At 44.1% G+C, this 18925-nt stretch overlaps 1 protein-coding gene across 3 annotated transcripts; it reads right to left on the bottom strand.

Annotated features, from left to right (window-relative positions):
* Window positions 1-18207, bottom strand: RAD54L (RAD54 like). Of its 3 annotated transcripts, XM_042819707.1 has the most exons (18): window positions 18123-18207; window positions 17955-18035; window positions 17638-17757; window positions 16886-16946; window positions 14902-15037; window positions 14017-14086; window positions 11422-11710; window positions 10819-10943; window positions 9047-9197; window positions 6999-7125; window positions 4829-4903; window positions 4269-4399; window positions 4055-4165; window positions 3789-3912; window positions 3401-3479; window positions 3114-3293; window positions 1985-2148; window positions 1-856 (listed from the first exon to the last, which is right to left on the bottom strand). In XM_042819707.1, the coding sequence occupies exons 1-18, from the start codon at window positions 18123-18125 to the stop codon at window positions 655-657; spliced, it is 2229 nt and encodes a 742-aa protein (XP_042675641.1). In that variant the 5' UTR covers window positions 18126-18207; the 3' UTR covers window positions 1-654. The 3 variants fall into 3 exon arrangements, with proteins under 3 accessions (XP_042675641.1, XP_042675642.1, XP_042675643.1); XM_042819709.1 differs by lacking the exon at window positions 1-856 and having other exon boundaries at window positions 2046-2148; window positions 3114-3202; XM_042819708.1 differs by lacking the exons at window positions 14902-15037; window positions 16886-16946; window positions 17638-17757; window positions 17955-18035; window positions 18123-18207 and adding an exon at window positions 14757-14882.
* Between the last annotated feature and the right edge of the window lie 718 nt (window positions 18208-18925).

Genomic DNA, 18925 nt, shown 5'->3' with positions numbered 1-18925 from the left:
ATTTTATTACTGGGTTTTAATGTGACTTAATTAAAACACTTTGCCAGATGTGGGGATCCCACCCGTAATACAGCAAGTAGTTTTAAAAATGTAGTGACCAAACTGGAGCCCGATTTTCCACTGTCTGTGTGTGAAGGTGAGATGCTGAACATAAAAGCTGAGGATGTTTTTGGCACAGAGTCTCTTGATCCTGAATAATGAACTGAGTTTCATATTTTGTGACAGAAATGGAACCTGCACATTTTCAAATGAAGCTGGAAGTCACAGCTGCCAATAAAAAAGTGTGACTGCATATCAAGTGCTCTAAAACTGCAGGCTTATCATAAACCTGAAGGCAGAATTTTGCTGAGTAGAAGGCACGGCACAAGAACCAGCACTGAATCTGATCTAGCACACAACCTCTAGTTATTGCCACTATGCTGCTTCTCAGGTATAAGACACAGCAGCATTGACAAAGCGATGAACTCACTGCTGTTGCAGCAGAAACTGACCAATGCTAAGGGCATTCCAGCCTCTCAGGAACCATGCTGTTCTGCTGCCCCACAGCCACACAACAAATCCAGCATTGTTCTGCTATCCACTGCCCCTTTCCTTGAAAGGGATTAAAGACTGCCCCAGCAGCCTGCCCTCGCCCCCACAGGGGACAGTAACCTGTTAGGGAATCCCTCGCTGCTCCTCATGGGAGTGGTGATGAAAAGTGAAGGTGACAGCAGCATCCCACGCAGCCTTCAGCACAGAGTCCTGCAGGCCCCGCTTATCAGCAGAGTGGTTCCACTGGGAGAGGTCAGAGGTGCAGTCAGACCCTTCAGGAGGTGGCCGTACTTGGTGGCCGTTCACACAGCGACGACACTTGATCCTGGAACAAAATCAGTGCACGGTTTCTTCTCTGCTTAGGTGTTAAAAATACAGCCCAATAACATCTGGGTTGACTCCCCCTGTCACCTACACCACTGAGTGGATTTCAGAAAGGATGAATTGCTACCATGCTTTATTGAAACACACAACCACTCTCTGGCACATCTGACTGGTAGGGGGGAAAAAAAACATTGTGAAAACCTCCATTTTGTTTCCAATGGTGTTCCCCACAACTTCCAGCAAGGTAGGAAAAGGACAGCAAGGCCCAAAGTTCAGGATGACTTCTCTTGAAAGTGAGGAACATTTAAAGATCTTGAGTGATCGTCCCCACTGCTAACACAAACATCCTCAGCACTGTGTCAGGCTTGCTGAGCTCAAAGGAGAGTGCCATGCTCCAAGCTGCTCCATCCCAATTCCTGCCACAGCCACTGACTTGTGCTCAGACTGCCTAGCAGATGCCCTGCTGAGCAGCTGTACAAGGAGAGAAGGAACATCAGTCCTGCCGGCAAGGTTTGTTGCCACACAGACCTGTACAGACCTAAGCTTTGAGTCAGCTTAAAGCTTATCTTTGTCAATTCTTGCTTGAATTAAGAATCTTAGCAACCTTCTCAGTGAAGCATTTTCCTGCACTCCCCGTCCTCTTTCTGGTCTTGGGGGCCTGGGGAGCACAGAAGGGCAAACAACAGAGCCTATGACTTGAGCCCCTAGAGAAGTACCTGAGTTGGCCTCATCAGTTCTTAGCAGATGGAATAGCCCTGGCCTTAGAAGTAGCTCAGTATCTTGGCATTTGGAAGCCAGTCACACTACCAGGAGCAGTACTGGCAAAGAGCTCCAGCAACTTCAAAGGAAAATTTGCTCAGAGCTGTTCATTAACTGCAGTATTTCACAGCCTTCAAGCACAGTCAACAACATGCCTTGCTCACTTGTTCAGCCAGGGCAGCTTTTCTAACACAACAAAAAGGAAGACAGCAAGGAAGTGTTAATCTTTAGATGATTAACAGGTTCAGAAGTAGAGACACTTGAGGCCCTCCCTCTTGAACTTCCTCCTGCTAGCTAAGGAACCTCTGAATCGCTAAACCAAGCTTGGAGTTCTTTGCTGACCCCAGCCATTACTGTATCACATACTCACTTGTCATGGGTGTCACTGGTGGTGGTCTCATTCAATGCAAACAGCTCCTTGAGCTCCCCAAGCGAGAAGTGTCTCTCTACATCCTGCTCTTCATCCACCACACAGCTACTGAGTGCCTTCTTGTGGGTCTGGCGTTGAAATATTTTCTCCTCTATGGTCCCTGTCTACAGAAAAGAAGGTCAGAGATGAAGCATAGTTGGATGCCAGTGCAGAACACTATGCTGGGAAAGCATCAGAGATCAAGCAGCAGTCAGGACCACAGAGTGTCCCATCAGACCAGTATACAGATGAGAGGCAGAGCTGCACTCTGACCATTTCCCTTTTTGTTACTGATCTAGCCCAACACTGCTTCTCTTGCCTTTCACTGTGGCCACAGGAGTGGATCCAACTGAGATATAGATGTTTTGTCAAAGTCAAATCATAATTTATCAAGGATCACAAGTTTAAAGAAAAAAAGTCATCCTTAACTAGATAAAGTTAAAGGGAACTGAAAGGGGAAGGTAAACAAAAGCACATAGAAGACATTTCTGAGCAGTAATCACTGACACTCCCTGACAAACTGCTACAGCAGTAGCCTGAAATCACAGAATGGCCAGAGTTGGAAGGGACCTCCAGGATCATGAATCTCCAACCCCCAAGTCTGAAAAGTACTAGTACTTGTCATCTTCATTGTTCTCCTTACAAAGCATCTCCCTATTAACTGGTAGCCCCATTTCAAAAGCTTCTGCAGTTCTGGGAATGTAGTCACTTTTTAAGTAGATATCTGCCCAGCCACAACAGACCACAGCCCGACTGGAAAGCAGCAACTTCAGCATCAGACAACCCACAAGATTAAAGAAGTCAGATGACTTAATGATTTCAAAAAAGAATGTTACCTGGAAAGCCTCAATCATTTCTATTTCTCAGAAGCCAAACATTATTAGAAATCAAGGCCTGAAATAATGATCATTCCAGCTTAGAACTCATTGTTTTTCATGGCAGTACATCTAAAGGTAGGAAGCAACCGAGTTCCACTCAGTCTTGGTTACTGATACAAAAGGGCTGTCTCTCTTCTGGTCCCAATTACATCTGCTGCAGCCTGGGTTAGCACCAAGAACCCCATGCAGAGGAGGAGAGGATAAAGACTCACTGAAAGCAGTCGATAGATGTAGCAGGTCTTCTTCTGGCCATCCCGCCACACACGAGCCATGGCCTGTTCATCATTAGCTGGATTCCAGTCTGGGTCAAACATAACCAGTCTGTTAGCCCCAATCAAATTCAAACCACAACCACCTGCTTTGCTGCTTAACATGAAGATAAACTCAGGGCTCTGCGGAGAAAGGCAGGTTTGGATTAAACAACAGAGGCATCCAACACTTTTACTCACACTCCGAGAAGAGGCAGGAAAACTGCCCTTATCTGTTCGGTTCTACTTACTGAGGGGCTGTTAAATCGCTCCACAATCTTTGCTCTCTTCTTAATGGACATGGTGCCGTCCAGCCGGACATACAAATACCTAGAATATACAACACTGCAATTTCACTGCTCTGACCTTTAAAGCATCCTACCCATAAGAGAAAAAACCTTCCACAAACTGCCTTGCAACAAAGCTTTAAGAGCTTTTGCATAGGGGCCAAAACTTTTCTGCCAAGTAATCTCAGTAGCCAGAACACAAGCCATGTTAGTTCCAATTCAGGAACATCTGAGGTACATTACAGGTCAGAAGTTCCTGCTGACAAGAACTTTAAAAATAGCCAGTTTCTTTTGCAGTGTAGGCTGCAAGTACAGCCTTGCAAGATTAGACAAATAAAGCCCAAAGACAAACCTTCTGTTCCTGCAGAGCTTTTCAAATAGGTCCAGTGTCTGAGTGTAGTTAGACACTAAAACCACCTTGTCGTTACTGGTGCTTTTTGTAACAGCAAGGATGTAGTCCAAAACCAGCATCTTTCCTAGATAAAAAGGAAAGAAGAAAGCAAGCTAGAACAGAAGTTCCAAATTCCTGACCTTGGAAGGGTCGCTTAACAGTACACTAGACATACTCTCATGATTGCTTATTAGGCAGAACATCTCTACTATTGAGCTCCACAGTACCTGAAAGCTGAGGCTCCACAGATTTGGTACTGTAGCCAGCAGGGAACAAATCCAGGGCTCCCATAAAACCTTCTTCTTCTTCCACACACTTATCATAAATAAGAGCAGGATCTGGAGAACAAACAACTCAAAGTCTGTTGGAGTGCACACTGAAGACCCAAAAATCCACCAACAGCATAAAAACCAAACCCTTTACCCGAGTGGAACAACTCACGATTGCAGAGCTTCTTCAGGGAAGTGATGGAAGAGAGAGATGACACATTGATCTTGCCCTCCTTCAGCTCCTCCACTGGCTTGGCTTGCTTCAGGAAGTTCTTGTACAGCTCAGCCTGCAAAGGTGTCAGTCTGAAAAAGAGTAAGAGCCCTGCAGTCACTCTACCACCACCACCACCATCTTTCCTCCTCCATACCGTGGTTTCATTTTTAACTTGAGCACACAACTTTTTTAGCTACATCCCAAACAACCTAAAAACTGCTTCTATGACTGATGGTGCAATGTTGTTATTTCAGCTCAGAGCTGGAAGAAAAGTTCACAGATACTCTGCACAGTCCAGGGATCTGCTGCCCCACAGCTGCACAAAGCATGCCAGTCACTTGGCAAAACCATCAGCTCTGAGTTGGCCACCCCAGCTTGAGGTGGAAAAGCAACATAATGCTGATGGTTACAATCTCATTCCTAGAAGGAAACAGTCACCCAAGCATAGAATTCAGGGCTTTTTGCAGCTATTGAGTTGCTCCTCCCCTCTCTCAGGCAACACACATACTTCCCAGTACCTGCAGCAGACCACCTGCTCTATCTTCACCGGCAGGTATTTGGAGAGAATGTCTGAAGTTCTTCGGATTAAACACCTGCAAGGAGGGAAATGAAAATCAGATGCTTAAATGACATAAGAAACTCCATTTAATCAATGTTATTCATGTCTAACACAAAGTTTTGACATCTAATCTCCAAACGTCTGTGACAATCAAACATGTGGCAAAGGCTGGACACCCACCATCCACACTAAGCACCCACGTTACCTCATTATACAGAAACTGGAATAGCCTGCCATCTTTGTGAGGCTCCCAGCTGCTATTCATGAGACTTGGAGGGGTAAAGAATGATCACAGCTATCAAAGCCCAGTTCCCTAGCAGAGAAATTCAGCCCTTTCTCAACTACCAACAGCATTTTCAACAGCGGAGCAACACCAGACCAGTGGCATGGGCAGCAAACAAGGAAAGGATTCAGCCACCACACACAATACTCTCAGCACACAGTACAAGCAGTCAGATTCCCAAGTAACTTATCAGTCACCTTCAATCAAGATAGGTTCATTCTGGTCCAAGATTTGAGCTCAGGGCACATCCTTTAGGGTTCTAAAGGTGCCCTGCAGAATAGTTCTACCATACTTCAGAAAATATGAAAAGAACTGGGGGGGGGGGGGAAGAGCAACCAAAATAAGAAAAAGATGTAAAGACCCAGTTCTGCCAAGAGACATCAAAAACATGAGGTTACAAAATCCACAGAAGACACCAGGGATATACGACAGCCCCAGAATCTGTCAGAGGTTGTTAAAGAAAGGAATAATCTGGTCTTCAAACACATAAGCAGTGGGATGAAAAGACACAGGCTTACGCAGCCATAAGGAAGATTTAGGTTACATATTAAGAGCGTTTTCGAAGCACAAAGACAGTGATGCTTTGGAAAAGGTGTCCTGAGCATTTGTGAGGTCTCCAGTGCTCTGTGAGGATTACACAAACAGATGCTTTAGGTCTAACATCCTCTGCTTCAATACATCAAGATGGATTATGTGCCTTATCCAGAGCCTTTCGGCCCCACGCCTGTGATACCACATATCTTTGGATCACTGTCTCACTTGAAAGCCCTACTTAGCTTCTGCCAATTCTCTTGATATTGCCAGTGTGATTCATCTTCTCTATTTGTCTGCTAAGACTGTAGGAGGGTAAAGAGAAGGACACAGATCTCAACAGCCAGGTACAAGCATTCCTGAACACACTTTTACATCCTTTTTTGATAAGCTAAAGAAATAATGTGCCTGATAGAAAAACAACCTCTTCTCCAAAACTATTTCTTGTCTTAAGAGTTTTGCAAGCCAATCTGAGCCAAGGTCATGGCTATCTCTACAGACAGGCTATACTCAATGTGAAATTTCATTTACCATGACTATGAACTGCTGTATTGTATTTGTGATGGTAGCAACAGCTCAGATTTAATTAAAAAAAAAAAAATAAAAGAAAGAAAAAGAAATGATAACACCTGCAATGCTAAGAATACAAAGGAGTTTCTAGTAAGAGTTCTTTAGGGTCAGTGATTGTCAGCAGATGTGGATGCACTGGTTCTATTAATCAACAGAAAACAAAACATATTTAAGGAATTATCAAAAATCAGAGAAGATAGATGACATTTTACTTCACAGAGGTGCTCCTTAGGGATCAGAAGTCACATTTCTGATGCTAGTATTCTAATCCCGTTAGCTCTACAAAGCCAACACAGCTGTGAAAGTATGAGCTGAACTCTTCTGTGACCTGGCTATCATCAATGAACTGAACAATACTCCTCATCCTTTGCTGCTCACACCTGGTCCGGATGGTCTGCAGTCCAACCCAGTCTACACACTGCAGTTAAATTAGCACAAATAAAAGAATGCTACCTGACTATTAGATACCAAAAGAAAACAAACATAAGAGTAAAATTGTGATTCATATCTGAGCATGTTTGTTTGGGAGTGACTGCAACTAACTGTGCCATTTTGATATGCTACTTTTCAGACTAGAGCTACATACTATGTAGATTTCTTAAGGCAATAAACACTTGCATAATCACTTGCTGAACAGTCTTAGCTAGCAAGATATTTGTTACAGCTACAACTTGCTTTTTGGAAGACATTCATGCATCAAGGGTTTATGCAAAACCTCTGCAAAGAGAAGAGGGATGAAGTTCACCTGTTCACAATGCTGATCAGCTCTTTAAGCCTCTCTTCTCCTTTCTGTCGTTCAGCTTCACTTGCGTCTGCATCTCTGCCTTTCAAGATAGGCAATTCAAAATGTCTTTTAAATTCCTGTGCAGTCCCTGCACAAACAGAAATGAAAAATGAGAAAGTGACAGCTACTACCAAATAACCTTCGATCAACATCCCCACAGCCCCAGCTATCATGCCATAAACAAGAGGCCCAGCAGATAATACAAACTCTTGCCCCATCAGTAGGATTTGGTTTTCTTTCTAGCCAGGAAAGATTTAAACATGGCTGGCAAATCTGTACAACTTGAGATTATTTTTTAATTCTAACAATGCTGCACTGCCAAAGGTCATTCAAATGTAGTTAAACCTGAGTCCTATCAGGCATGTACTGCTTTTGCTTTCATTCCAGTTACAGTTTTACTCTCAGAATTTGTATCCTTGTCAGCAACAGTGCAGAAATTATGTGCCCTTTCCAAAATGGTCTCTAATCAGTTGCTTACTACTGGTTACAGGCTGAGACAGAGAAAAGTGACCACTACATGCATACGGCTCTGGTAGAAGTATTTATAATATTAATCTCATCTCAAAGAGAAAGAACTGCAAGTACAGGGGAGTTAATCTGTGTCCAAAGCACAGGTTGAGAGAAAAAAAGTCACATCAAATAAGAAAGGAAAAAAAAAGCTGAAAACAAGGAAAAAGCAGATGCAGAACATGTACCACCACATCTCACCCTTCCCTTGAGAAACACGGCCCAAAAGTTGCTTTTAAGGCTGAGAATCTGATGACTAGGTGTTTAACAAGAGTTGTACATGCACTAGAATTAATGAGAAGCCTTTTTGACAGGATTCCCAAGTCTGACACAAAGGTGGGTGACAAGATGCAGCAAATAAATGATTTACAGATCAGTTTATTCTCAGTCCTTGACAGAAAAATTACGTCTCGATAAAGACAAGCTGCTTCACACCAGAAAGCAGCAGACCTGCTTCTAACCCAAAGATGTAGGAGAGAATGCAAAAGCTATTCTGCTTCTCAAAAACAAACAGAGCTTAGGAGCCAGAGGCAGGATATTCTAGTCAGTTACCAGCAACTATAGAAGGTGTTCGATCCTGAATCATAGAATGGCTTGGGTTGGAAGGGATCTTAAAGATCATCTAGCTCCAATTCCCCTGAAAACACAATAAACAGTGTCCCTCTTTCAGGTTCTTTTCAACCCCAGACTCACAGGCCTCCCTTATCAAAGAAAAATAAAACCACCAAACTGCCACATCATACAAACACAAAACACAAAAGTCACGGTCTAGAATTTGGAGTTAAGATTATACATTATCCTCAAATTTTTCTCAATATATTTGAGAGCAGGATGGCAGACTACCAAAGATTTGGGCTTTGTTTGCTCTGCCTTAAGGTACACCATTCTACCTTGCAAATGTCACTTCAAACTCCTAATCCAAATGAACACAACAGAGAGAAAAGGAAAAAGCACATTTTCCAGGCTACCTCTGTTAAGAGTACAAGGAATATGTCATGTAAAACCCTTTTTTTCCAGAGCCTCTCCCACAAAGGAATTGTACCTGGCTTAGATTTCTAAATTTACTGTAGGCTGTAAGCACTGTGGGAAGCACTATTTTGAGCCAGATCTTCCTGCTCAGCAACTCCTGCAGTACCTCAAAGTGCACATTATCAGAGACACTCCTAGCCCCACACATTCTGGTTGATCAGTACAGCTACTGGAGATCAACCACACAGTACTCAGGACCACATGTTCATCTTATCTTAATAATTAATACTCTTAAAACATGTTTGACATCCATACTTTAAATTGAAACAGAGCTCCAATTCTGTACAGCCTCTGGAACAGGAGACCATGACATAGACTTTCTGGACTCTCTGAAGGAGACTAAGTCTCCAATCTGTACACAGCCTTTCCTTTCTTTAACTTTTTGATTGCTCCTTTCACTAGCACTGGTAACCAGAGGAAGCCTTGCCATTAATTTCCCCCTTTCTCATGCCTCACACATTCATTTTTCTCACCTAGGATGCCAGAATTAACGAAATGCACCAGGCTGAAATATTCAAGCAAGTCATTCTGGATGGGAGTACCCGAGATAAGGACTCTTCGAGGTGTATTTAAGCTGTTCAGAGCTTGGTACGTTTGGTTTTCAGAGTTCTTCAGTCTGTGTCCCTTAGAAAAAGAAAAAAAGAATGTAGTTGAAAAATCCAGTGGCCTTGATGGGAAGCAGCTTCGAGACCATCATCAACACATGTTGTATTTGTGACAAAGCACCTCACAGCTTTTCATCTGTTCAGAGTAGAATAAGTGTCTTTCCTGTATTCAGGTGTTGTGACTTCCTTTAAAGGTAAGAAACTGGTGGGAAATCTGGAGCAATTACATGAGGAGAAATACCATTTCCATTACAAGCTTCCCAGGCTAGGAACATGTGAGTCACACCCAAGGAAAAGAACCTGCCATGAAAATACTGACAATCATGAGTTCTAATTATAAGAAATCAAAGACAACAAACAAAATACCAACCCCACAAACAAGAGTGAAACAAATAAAATTAAGATAAGAACATTTAAAATCTGCTTTATTTTCCAAATATATTGATGCTCTATATACAAATACTTGGGACTATTGACACCTCTGATTCCTAAAGGATGACAAACAAAACTCCATTAAGTGCTGCAAAACACAACCTGGGAAAAAGTAGCTCTTATTCTTATGCTGCAGGACAAAGTGTAAGTGAAGAAATGCTTATTACAGGCTGAAACATAGGGAAAATGCAGAGCCAAGGACCTGTGCTCTCAGCTGCTGGTCCTGTTCCAGGGGCACTGATAAGTATAGGCAGCCACAGACTTGCAGCATAAATGGTGAATGGGAGCCATCCATCACAGTCCTGATGTCCAAGTCCCTCTCAGTGCCATACCAGCACATGAAGAACCAAACCGCTGGGTGGCACCACTTTCTAACAAATCTAAAGAGCCACAGGGGACACACACTGAGACCTCCAGCTACATTATTTCAAGGAGGCATAGGTTATTTGCTTTTCTCCTCAAGAACATCTCTGTCTCTCACTATCTGTAATCACAAATATAGAATGATAAAGCAAAAAGAAAAACTCAAGTTCAGACATGTGAAAGCTTAGCTTGAAAACCAGGCAAGGCAAAGCTAGATCCCAGCAGTCAGTGAGCCAGGTCAGTCCTTGAACAAGCAGCAGAAAGGGCCTCCTTATCCAGATCTCCTACCTCCACTCCAGGCAGCATGCTACACTGGGAAGAGGGTCCTGCTGCAGCTGAACCTTCAAACTCCCCTACAACCACAGATAAATTCTCCTGAGTTTTTAACTCCAAAGAGCAGGCCACTTTCACCCACTGTATGCTAAGGGAACAGATGTCTTGGGACTGCTGGACAAACAAAAAAGATCAGCAAGGATCCAACAGAGCAAGGGCTTTTTCAGAGTCACAGATAGGTGGTGAATCTTCTTTCTCTACATATTACACTCCAAGGTAGGTGTACGTGTCTCCATTCTTCCAGGGAACTAAGATACTTACCACCACTTCATTTTTTTTATTGATTATTTCTTCTCCTATTTCAGCTTCTGAGAACAGTTTCTCATTCAGGCTCACCCACCAAGAACAAGCTGGGTACCCATAGCCTCTCAAACTGAAATGGGTGCTCTCCACAGGCAAACCTTGCTTGACACCTCCATCCTCACTCCCTGCCTTTTCAGAAAGTTGGGCCACTTCTGCCTGAAATTCAAGAAAACATCAGGAATCGATTCTCCTTAGAGATTTAACCATACCTCATCACATATGACCAGGCCAACGCTGCCCTTCTGTAGTGCCTCAGCATGGAGTCGGAAGGTCTCATAGGAGATGATCAGGATGGGTGAAGGCACTCGCAGGCCGCGTTGGTTCATAAAGCCAACTGTGGGTGGAAAGTAGGAAAAGGATGATGAAAACAGTAATGGAAAAGGCTCCAAACTCTGCAGTAAAAATCAACTTTTAAACATCCAGGAAAACCTTTCTGTTTGTTTCAGTGCTGTTGGTTGCTGACAAAGAGCTGATTCCAAATATATCCATGCTCCATTCCCCACAGCTGCTCCCATTTCCACTCCCTCCCACCTCTGCTCACTCCCACCCTAGCTTCAGTCTGGAAGAAAGATGACACACAGGAACTGCCTCAACTTAAGGGCACAAATGGACTTGGATTATTCCAAAAGAGAACTTTTATCAAAAATGCAATGATCTGATCTAAACATGTTAGAAAAGAGAATTTCACTCTTGTCAGCCCCCAGAGCTCTAACAACTACTCGGAAACATTCCCTTCAGCTGCTGTAAGCTTCTTCCAATTAGAGGTTTCACTCCAAACCAGCCAACCACACCATTTGCAAACATTTCTGTACCTAGTTTTCGGTCAATCTCTTCTTTGGAGCCTCCATCAATGGCCAGTGGCTGAATCCTTCCCCCCAGCCATTTCTCTACTTCGTTGTACCAGTTTCTCACCAGGCTGGAGGGAGACACCACCATGGCTTTCTCGATTTCAGGCTTGCAGTCTGGACTCTGCCGGAGAAGCGTCCACATCAGAGTGATGCACTGCAGGGTTTTGCCCAGCCCCATCTCATCTGCCATGATACAGCCATGACTCCCAGGAATACGCCGGCTCGTCACGCAGTCCCAGAGGAATTTCACTCCCTGCCAAGAAATTGTTCTCTTATAGCAGGATGGGGACATTCACAGAATGACAACTTCATTAGAGCTTTATTACTGCAATGCACAGGACTGATATTACAACAAACAGCAAATTTGTATAGCAGATCCCAAGAGACACGCATTCTAATGAGACAGAGGGAAATCAGCCGAGACACAGCTAAAACATGGCCACATCTGGTCCGGAAAAACACTGCTGGTGATGACACACACTTCAAAACACATACAAAACCATACTATGCATTAACTGCACTGTTGTAACTAGTTTCCTGACTTAGAATCCCCAGGAATTTCTACCCTAACTAAACTAGTTAAGGCTGAAGCCATTAGCTAACCTGCGTCAATCAGTGCAAACACGTTAAACATCTTAAAAACACCCAATGGAATGTCCAGACCTGTTTCTACTCCTTCATTAACCCCCAGGACACCCCCAGCAGCTCTCATTGTCTCCACCTAGAAGCAAAGAACCACCTGGGGACACAAAGAGCAAACCAGATTTAACTTCAGAGAAGAAACAGGGCTGAGGTTATTGCTCATCGCGTGATGGAAGCGCTCAGCCTGGTTGCTAGGCTCTGACAACATCACCAAGACAGATGAAAGCAGAAAAAAAGTCTGCGAGGTGTTCTATCATGTGATGATAGAGTCAAAGAAAACCTGGGGCACTGTCCTGGCAATGGCCAAGATCCCCATAACGTCAACCAAACTAGGAGTGACAGATACAGCCTGAACACAGCCTTTATGTTCTACTACACAAGACTGGAAGATAAACCACTTAAATTTCCAAGTCATTTCATTTCTTTCTTAGGCTCATTCATTTAAGCCAGCTGAACAATTATCAAATATATTACTAACTAAAAAGAAGAATTTGGCTGGGGATCTAGTTCAGTAACCTCCCAGTGACACGACAAAGAACAAGGCCGCAAAACAGCCTGACAGCAACCGGAAAATCAAAACAAAACAGCAGAGGAATCTCAGCAAGCAAAGACTGATCAGTCAGACTAGAACAGAGACTGCTATTGCAGATATCCAGCTGTCAAAAAACAATGTGCCCAGGACACCTCCGTAACTATCAGTACTTGACAAAAGTGCCAGCAGGCAGCATCTTACACAACACAGAGTCCCTCCAGCTATGTAGCCAGAGGCCAGCATTATAATGGCTCACAGGTTAAGTATCAACTCTGAGATAAAAGCACAAACCAGGAGAGTGCTGTAGGCTGCTAAAGTGCCATCTGACAATCTCCCATACAGCAATACATACAGCTTGACCTGTTCAGCTCAAAGATCAGCAACAACAGCTCTTACCTGTGCTGCCTCTAGGCTTACATACTGCATTTGTGATAAACTTAAAACTCTGCACATACCTACACTAGACATTTGTGGATTAATTCCAGCTGCTTCTGTACTGTGATGTTCCACATGTTGTGACAGAAAAAGCAAATTCCACTGGTAAACTCCAAGTCCACTTAGGTCACTTACAGTTTTCAACTACAAAAGGTAATCTCTGAATAAAATACACTGAAGTAGGACACCACCTCATACTATAAGAGTACCAGAGAGAACTTTGCTGTGTATCAAGGCAGACACTGCAGGTCCAACGGATTCTGGTGATCAACAAAACAGTGCTGCACAATCTGCCCTGAACACAAGAAGAAAATTTACTGCAATTACATCCTATCACCTTTCACAGAGTTCCAGTCTGAAGAGCTACATCGACAGATTTCAAGCAAAGTCTGAACTTTTAACCCTTACTTTGTAAAATCCCATCTCTTTGCAGAATCTAGTAATTTCCTAGGGCATCACTGGTGACATAAAATCAAGCCAACATGCTTTAAAAGACCTATGCAACCAGTGCACATATGCCCACAAATTCCCAGATTTCCACTATAAGCTGATCTAACCTACAAGCCTGCAGAGAACAAACTTCTGCATTAGGCAGTACTGTGTGTAGGCTGGGAATGCTCTGACTCTGCTAGATCAGAGGCAAGAAAAGAGGAAAAAAGTTCTTGCCCACTAGAAAACAATAAATTCCCCCATTTTTAAGGACAAACAGGGCTGTTGTAAGACTTCCAGCACACCCCTCTTGTTTAGGACAGGATACAATATTTCAGCATTCGCGCTTCTAAAATGGTGTTTAGAACAAATGTTTCACCTTATGTTTGCAACATGCCAGTCTGTTAGACAGCCTATGCAGACCTCAGGGTTATTGGGTTACAATTCCAGCAGAGGCCTGCACCTTTCTGAAATGCACCAAGTTCACCAACCACAGCCTCGTGTTCCAGCAGAAAACTTACTTCTCTCTGATGAGGCCGTAAAACACGACTGAGGACAGGATCCACCACAACATGCACAGGCACTTTATCCCTGCAGGAGACAGTAAAGGTAAAGGCTATGATTAATGTACTCAGTCCAGCATATGCTTAGTTAAGGGTTTCTGTTTGTTGGTTTTTTTTAATCTCACTGCTATTCTGAGGGCTTCTCTGTGAAGTAAGAGAATCAACTATCAATGAAAGTGAAAAAAGGATTAATTCAATTCTGGAATGGAGTTACACAGGCCTGATTTACAATCTGAAATGTCAATGAAACCAATAGCCGAGCTGCGGTTAAAACAAGGGCAGAACATCTTATAGAGAGGTATTTTAAGAGCCAATATTTTCTTAGTCTCATTAACATTGGTGTAATTGCATTAATGAAGAGAGTAAATCAAGGAACACCTCCTTCATCTAAGATCCAGCTAATAGCTCTTCTCAGTCAAAAAAAAAAGAAAAAGAGGGCACAGAAGAAACTATTTAACAATAAAAACCATTAGGCAGATTAGCATTTGACTGTCAGTCATCTCCCTCTGGCTGTCTCTAGATGCTGATGTATCCTGACTTCAAACTGATCCGTAAGATTTCCTAAACAGCTTATCCATGCATGCATCCTTATTCCGTGCATCATGCTTATATTTTTGACGAGTGGAAGATCAAACAGCCTGTGGAAGAAAGTAAACAATCTGGCATGGGTACATGCTTTCCTTTGATCGTTACCATACCTGCAACAATTCAGTGGCAGAATACTTGGAACCAAGCTTCCCTTGATGTTCAGAGCCCAGCTCAGACACATGTGGGAAGAAAGCACACAAACATACACATACAAGGAGGTCAGAGCTGAAGCATGTGCGCCAGGTATTGACTCACTTGTCTATTTTCAGCTGCTCGTGGGCACTCAGCAGTGGGGGCTCGTACAGAACCAGAGCTCCTTCCTCAAAAGGATCGTGGAGAGAACTCCTCAGCCCTGCCCGTTTAATACCCAAAGCCCGCAAGCCCGTCGGCCCTGAAAGCAAACAAAAGCACAACTCAAAGAACAACATCCTGCTGAAGAAAGCAGAGACTTGCAGAAGCATCTGATTAAGTTTAGAAATGCTGAATTAATTGCATACAGCGCTAAGGTGGAGAAGGCAACCGTTGCAGACTGCGTTGCCAGCACACACTGCTCTACTGCAGGAAAGAAAGAGCAGAGAGAAAGATGGAGCAGTGGCACTGCCCACCATGCTGGATGCAGTAAATTCGGAATAACTCAGTGCAGCAGATGCCAGAAATGCTGGCATACAAGAGCATACACTAACTTGCAGGGTGATGGATCAGACTCTGGGCAACTTGATCTAGATGTAAGTGTCCCTGTTCACTGCAGGGAGTTGGACTAGATAACCTGCAATGGTCCCTTCCAACTCTAAGGATTCTATGCCATGCTAGATCCAAGGCAAAGTGTTCCTCTCAGCTTCACTTGGGCACCACAGCTGCTACCACTCCTTGTTCCACTCACAGTGATTCTTTTACTTTTTTGAAAGACAAGCAAGGTTCAAGGACACACTTGAGCTTTGGCAGCTCAACAAATACATTTCCATGTATATTGTACATACTGGGTCAAAACCTCTTTTTGGATCATCTAACCAAGGCTTTGCAAGAATTCTATCTTTTGTATAATATCAGAACGAGGCCTGTAAAAGTAATGGAGTTCTACAGTATCATAGTCAGACTCACACTGCCATTACCTAGTCTAGAGAATTATTTGCTCTCTCCTGAGCAATAGCAGATGTTGGGCACAGGAGCCAATTTCTCTGAAAAGAAGAAAATAAGGACAAGTCTCTCTTCCTGATGTTATATTTTGATGTCACAGTTAGGAATAGAGATGAACATAGAAAGAACATGTATAAAAACTGCTTGTGTCAAAACCCAGCTCAAAGACTCATCTGAGTCCTGGGAGACAACTATGCTCCCAGGAGTGATTATGCTTGGGAAAAAATGGAGCAGAGTTAATCCCCTGCCACCTGCTGAAACTCCTTGCAAAACAACAGTGTACCACAGGCTGGGACAATGCCTCCACACGAAGAAAGTAAACGAAACAATCTCATCTCCCAGTTTAGAGAGAAAAGTAACAGCCATAAAAAGAAGCCTCTGCAGTTACAGCTCTGTTTCAGTCTCTTGACAAGTCTACTTCTCCATCAAATAAGAACTAGGGCAAACAAACTCTTCTGTGACTAGCTGTTTCATATTCAGCACCTGCTGAATGTGTCTAGAGACATATTTTATGACTAATGTTTGAGTGAAACGGTCCCGTCCTTCAGTTTTTCAGCTGGAGGGTGAAGGGGAAGAAGGAGACGAAAAGTCCCATTTGTTTCTGGGATCATGTGCTGCCTGATTCAAAACCAGCTGAGGCTTTGAAGTTCAGAGTTACCCTTGTTTTGAAGATCACCTTGAGACTCAACAAACCAAGTAAAATAGAAAGAGAACTGGCACATACTGTCTTTTTCACCCTGGCCTTCAGTCTGTTAGCACAATTTAGATATTTTTTAGATTATATTCTTCCATGGCTTAGAATTCATCTTGCTTCTGTATTTGCAATGTGGCGTACCACCTTCTGGCACTACATCAAACACACAGCTGCAAGAATACAAAACCCAGTTCTGAAATGTAGGATTATCCAAACAAAACACTAGAAAAAAATATGAAGATTTTGCTAATATGCTAGTATTTTTCTATCAGAATTAAGTCAGGATTTCTGGAACATATGTCATCACTCCAAAAAATAACACTAATCCCCGCAGGTACATTTGACAGGCCAAACCATCACGTTTCCCCAGAGTCAGACAACACAGATAATTATTAAACCTCGTCATCTTACCTTTATAATTTGGAATGGGGACTTTGAAGGGTTTGGACAAAATGCTGCGGATAAAAGCCTCCTAAGAATTCAGAGAGAAAGCACATGCTTCAGAAGTTTGAAGTCAGAGATTGCTCAAGACAGCAAGTCTAAAATACATTTTAAGAACTCATTTTTGCCCAGTGCCAAGGGTTCCTCTGTTTAAACTGTTCAAGCTCCAGCCAACCCCAATTATTTTCTATGTGCAAAAGGAAGAAAGTAACAAAACAGAACCGCTCCTGCTCCCTACTCCACTTTACAAAACTGTTTAAGTTTTCTAATGCATGACATTTATTTTCATAACTCCATCTACTTAAATCCACTGACAGTATTCAATTCTTTAAACACAGTTACGTTCTCCTTAACCTTAAGGTAACTCAGTCAAGCAATTCTCTCCTGTGAAAGAGCTAGGTTAGCTCTAAAGTACACTACGTCCCATCTCAGACAACTTCATCTCCATCTTCTCTGGGCTTCTTTGAAAGCTCGGTGAACAAATAGACAGCACTTGAGCCACCTATATCAGAGGAGCTTCCCACATCTGTCAACACCCAAGGACTCCCACCACATCCCCTTCACAACAGCAGGAGCAAGTGAAGATCCTTCCAAAGAACCACATATGACCCCTCCATAACACCCGGGATAAATTGGCCCACAGAAGAGTATGGACTGTGCTGGTCAACAAGCTCCACGTGCAGCTCACCCACCACCACGAGCCGGCAGGGATGCCCACTCACATGCTGGCTGCTGTCCAGGCAGAGAAGCCTGTTGGTCAGTTGTGTCAATGGCTTCCGGAACGGCGATCTGAAGCAGTCTCCACTCTCCGCCTCACTGCCTGCCTTCTGCCTCTTTTGAATCTGAAAAACAGCACCAAGGCAAAGCCTGTGAGCAGCTGGCGAGATCGCTGTCACGGTCAGTGAGCGCCCAACCGCAGCTCAGAGCCAGCTGAGCATCCCTGAGCACCACACACCTCAACTGCCCAAAGGCAGAACCAGCAGCACCCAGCAACTACGGGCGAGCCTGTTCCGCTACCGCCCAGCAGCCCCTCACTCACCGCCGGCGGCCGCCACTCGCCGTCCTCCTCCTCGCCGCCTGCCTTCCTCTTGGCCAGTTGACTGGGGGCCAGGCTCCTGCGCTGTAAGAAGGGCACAGCACACTGCATGAAGGCGCGCGCGGAGCGGAGGGTTCAGCCGCCCAAAACCGCCGCCCGCCCCGCACTCACCATTGCCTCACGGAGGGGTTGGGGGGGGGGATGGTAACGGCCGGCACAAGGCCAGGAGGGCGGGAAGGTGAGCGACGGGACGCGCGCGCCGCTCCGCAGGCGCGAAAATCGCGGGAGGTTCCGCCCCGCCCCGCTCGCCCCGCCCCTCGGGTAGAGCAACAGGCATGGCTAAGCGAGCGTCGAGCGCATCGAACCGAATCGACTCGCTCTGGGTGCCGCGGCGGTACAGGCTGAGGTTTTGTTATCCCTGAGAGCGACTAGGATCGTGGCTGATGCTCGCTGAGGTTTATAGGACGAGTGTTTACAAACTGCAAAACCACAGCATGCGAAGATATCCAGCTAAATTGTCCCTTTGGTCCCAAGAAACCCCAGACTTCCTGAAATAAGACATTTCTTCTTTTTTAATAGAACTGTGAAAAGCAAAAATACACTCTTCAGCCCAGCTCCTCAGGCTCCACTCAGTGGTGGATAGTGCATGCCTCACATTAATGAGAAACACAAGAAAACCCTCTGGCTGTACCCCCACCTCATGTTGCACAGCATATTCATATTAACCTTTATGTTAACATATTGATGCTCCTTTAAAGTACAGCCATAAAGCAGAGTGGACATAAGGCAAAGCCACATTCTCACACGAGGACCTGGAGGTGTGAGGGGCACAGGCTACCTGCCGCTACCTGGAAGCTGAACATCTCGTCCCTCAACTTTATTTTCCTGTCTTTTTCTCCACAACCCAAATCCATTTGCCAGAATTTTACTCCTGAAGTGCTCTGAGAGCTCAGTGACAAATGTCAGATGCTGCA

This window comes from Centrocercus urophasianus, unplaced genomic scaffold, assembly GCF_019232065.1.
Source record: "Centrocercus urophasianus isolate 14NV4802_14NV808 unplaced genomic scaffold, USGS_Curo_1.0 seq_18, whole genome shotgun sequence".
Lineage (NCBI taxonomy): Eukaryota > Metazoa > Chordata > Aves > Galliformes > Phasianidae > Centrocercus > Centrocercus urophasianus.
The sequence above is the reverse complement of the archived record's forward strand: the minus strand, read 5'-3'. Positions and strand labels throughout refer to the sequence as shown.

Excerpts from the sequence above, each read along its gene's own strand:
- RAD54L (XM_042819707.1), bottom strand. Across the intron at positions 14,087-14,901 it reads GAGCAGCTGAAAATAGACAA|GGATAAAGTGCCTGTGCATG; the intron begins GTGAGTCAATAC and ends TGTCTCCTGCAG. Across the intron at positions 9,198-10,818 it reads GCCTGGTCATATGTGATGAG|GGACACAGACTGAAGAACTC; the intron begins GTATGGTTAAAT and ends TCTTTTTCTAAG.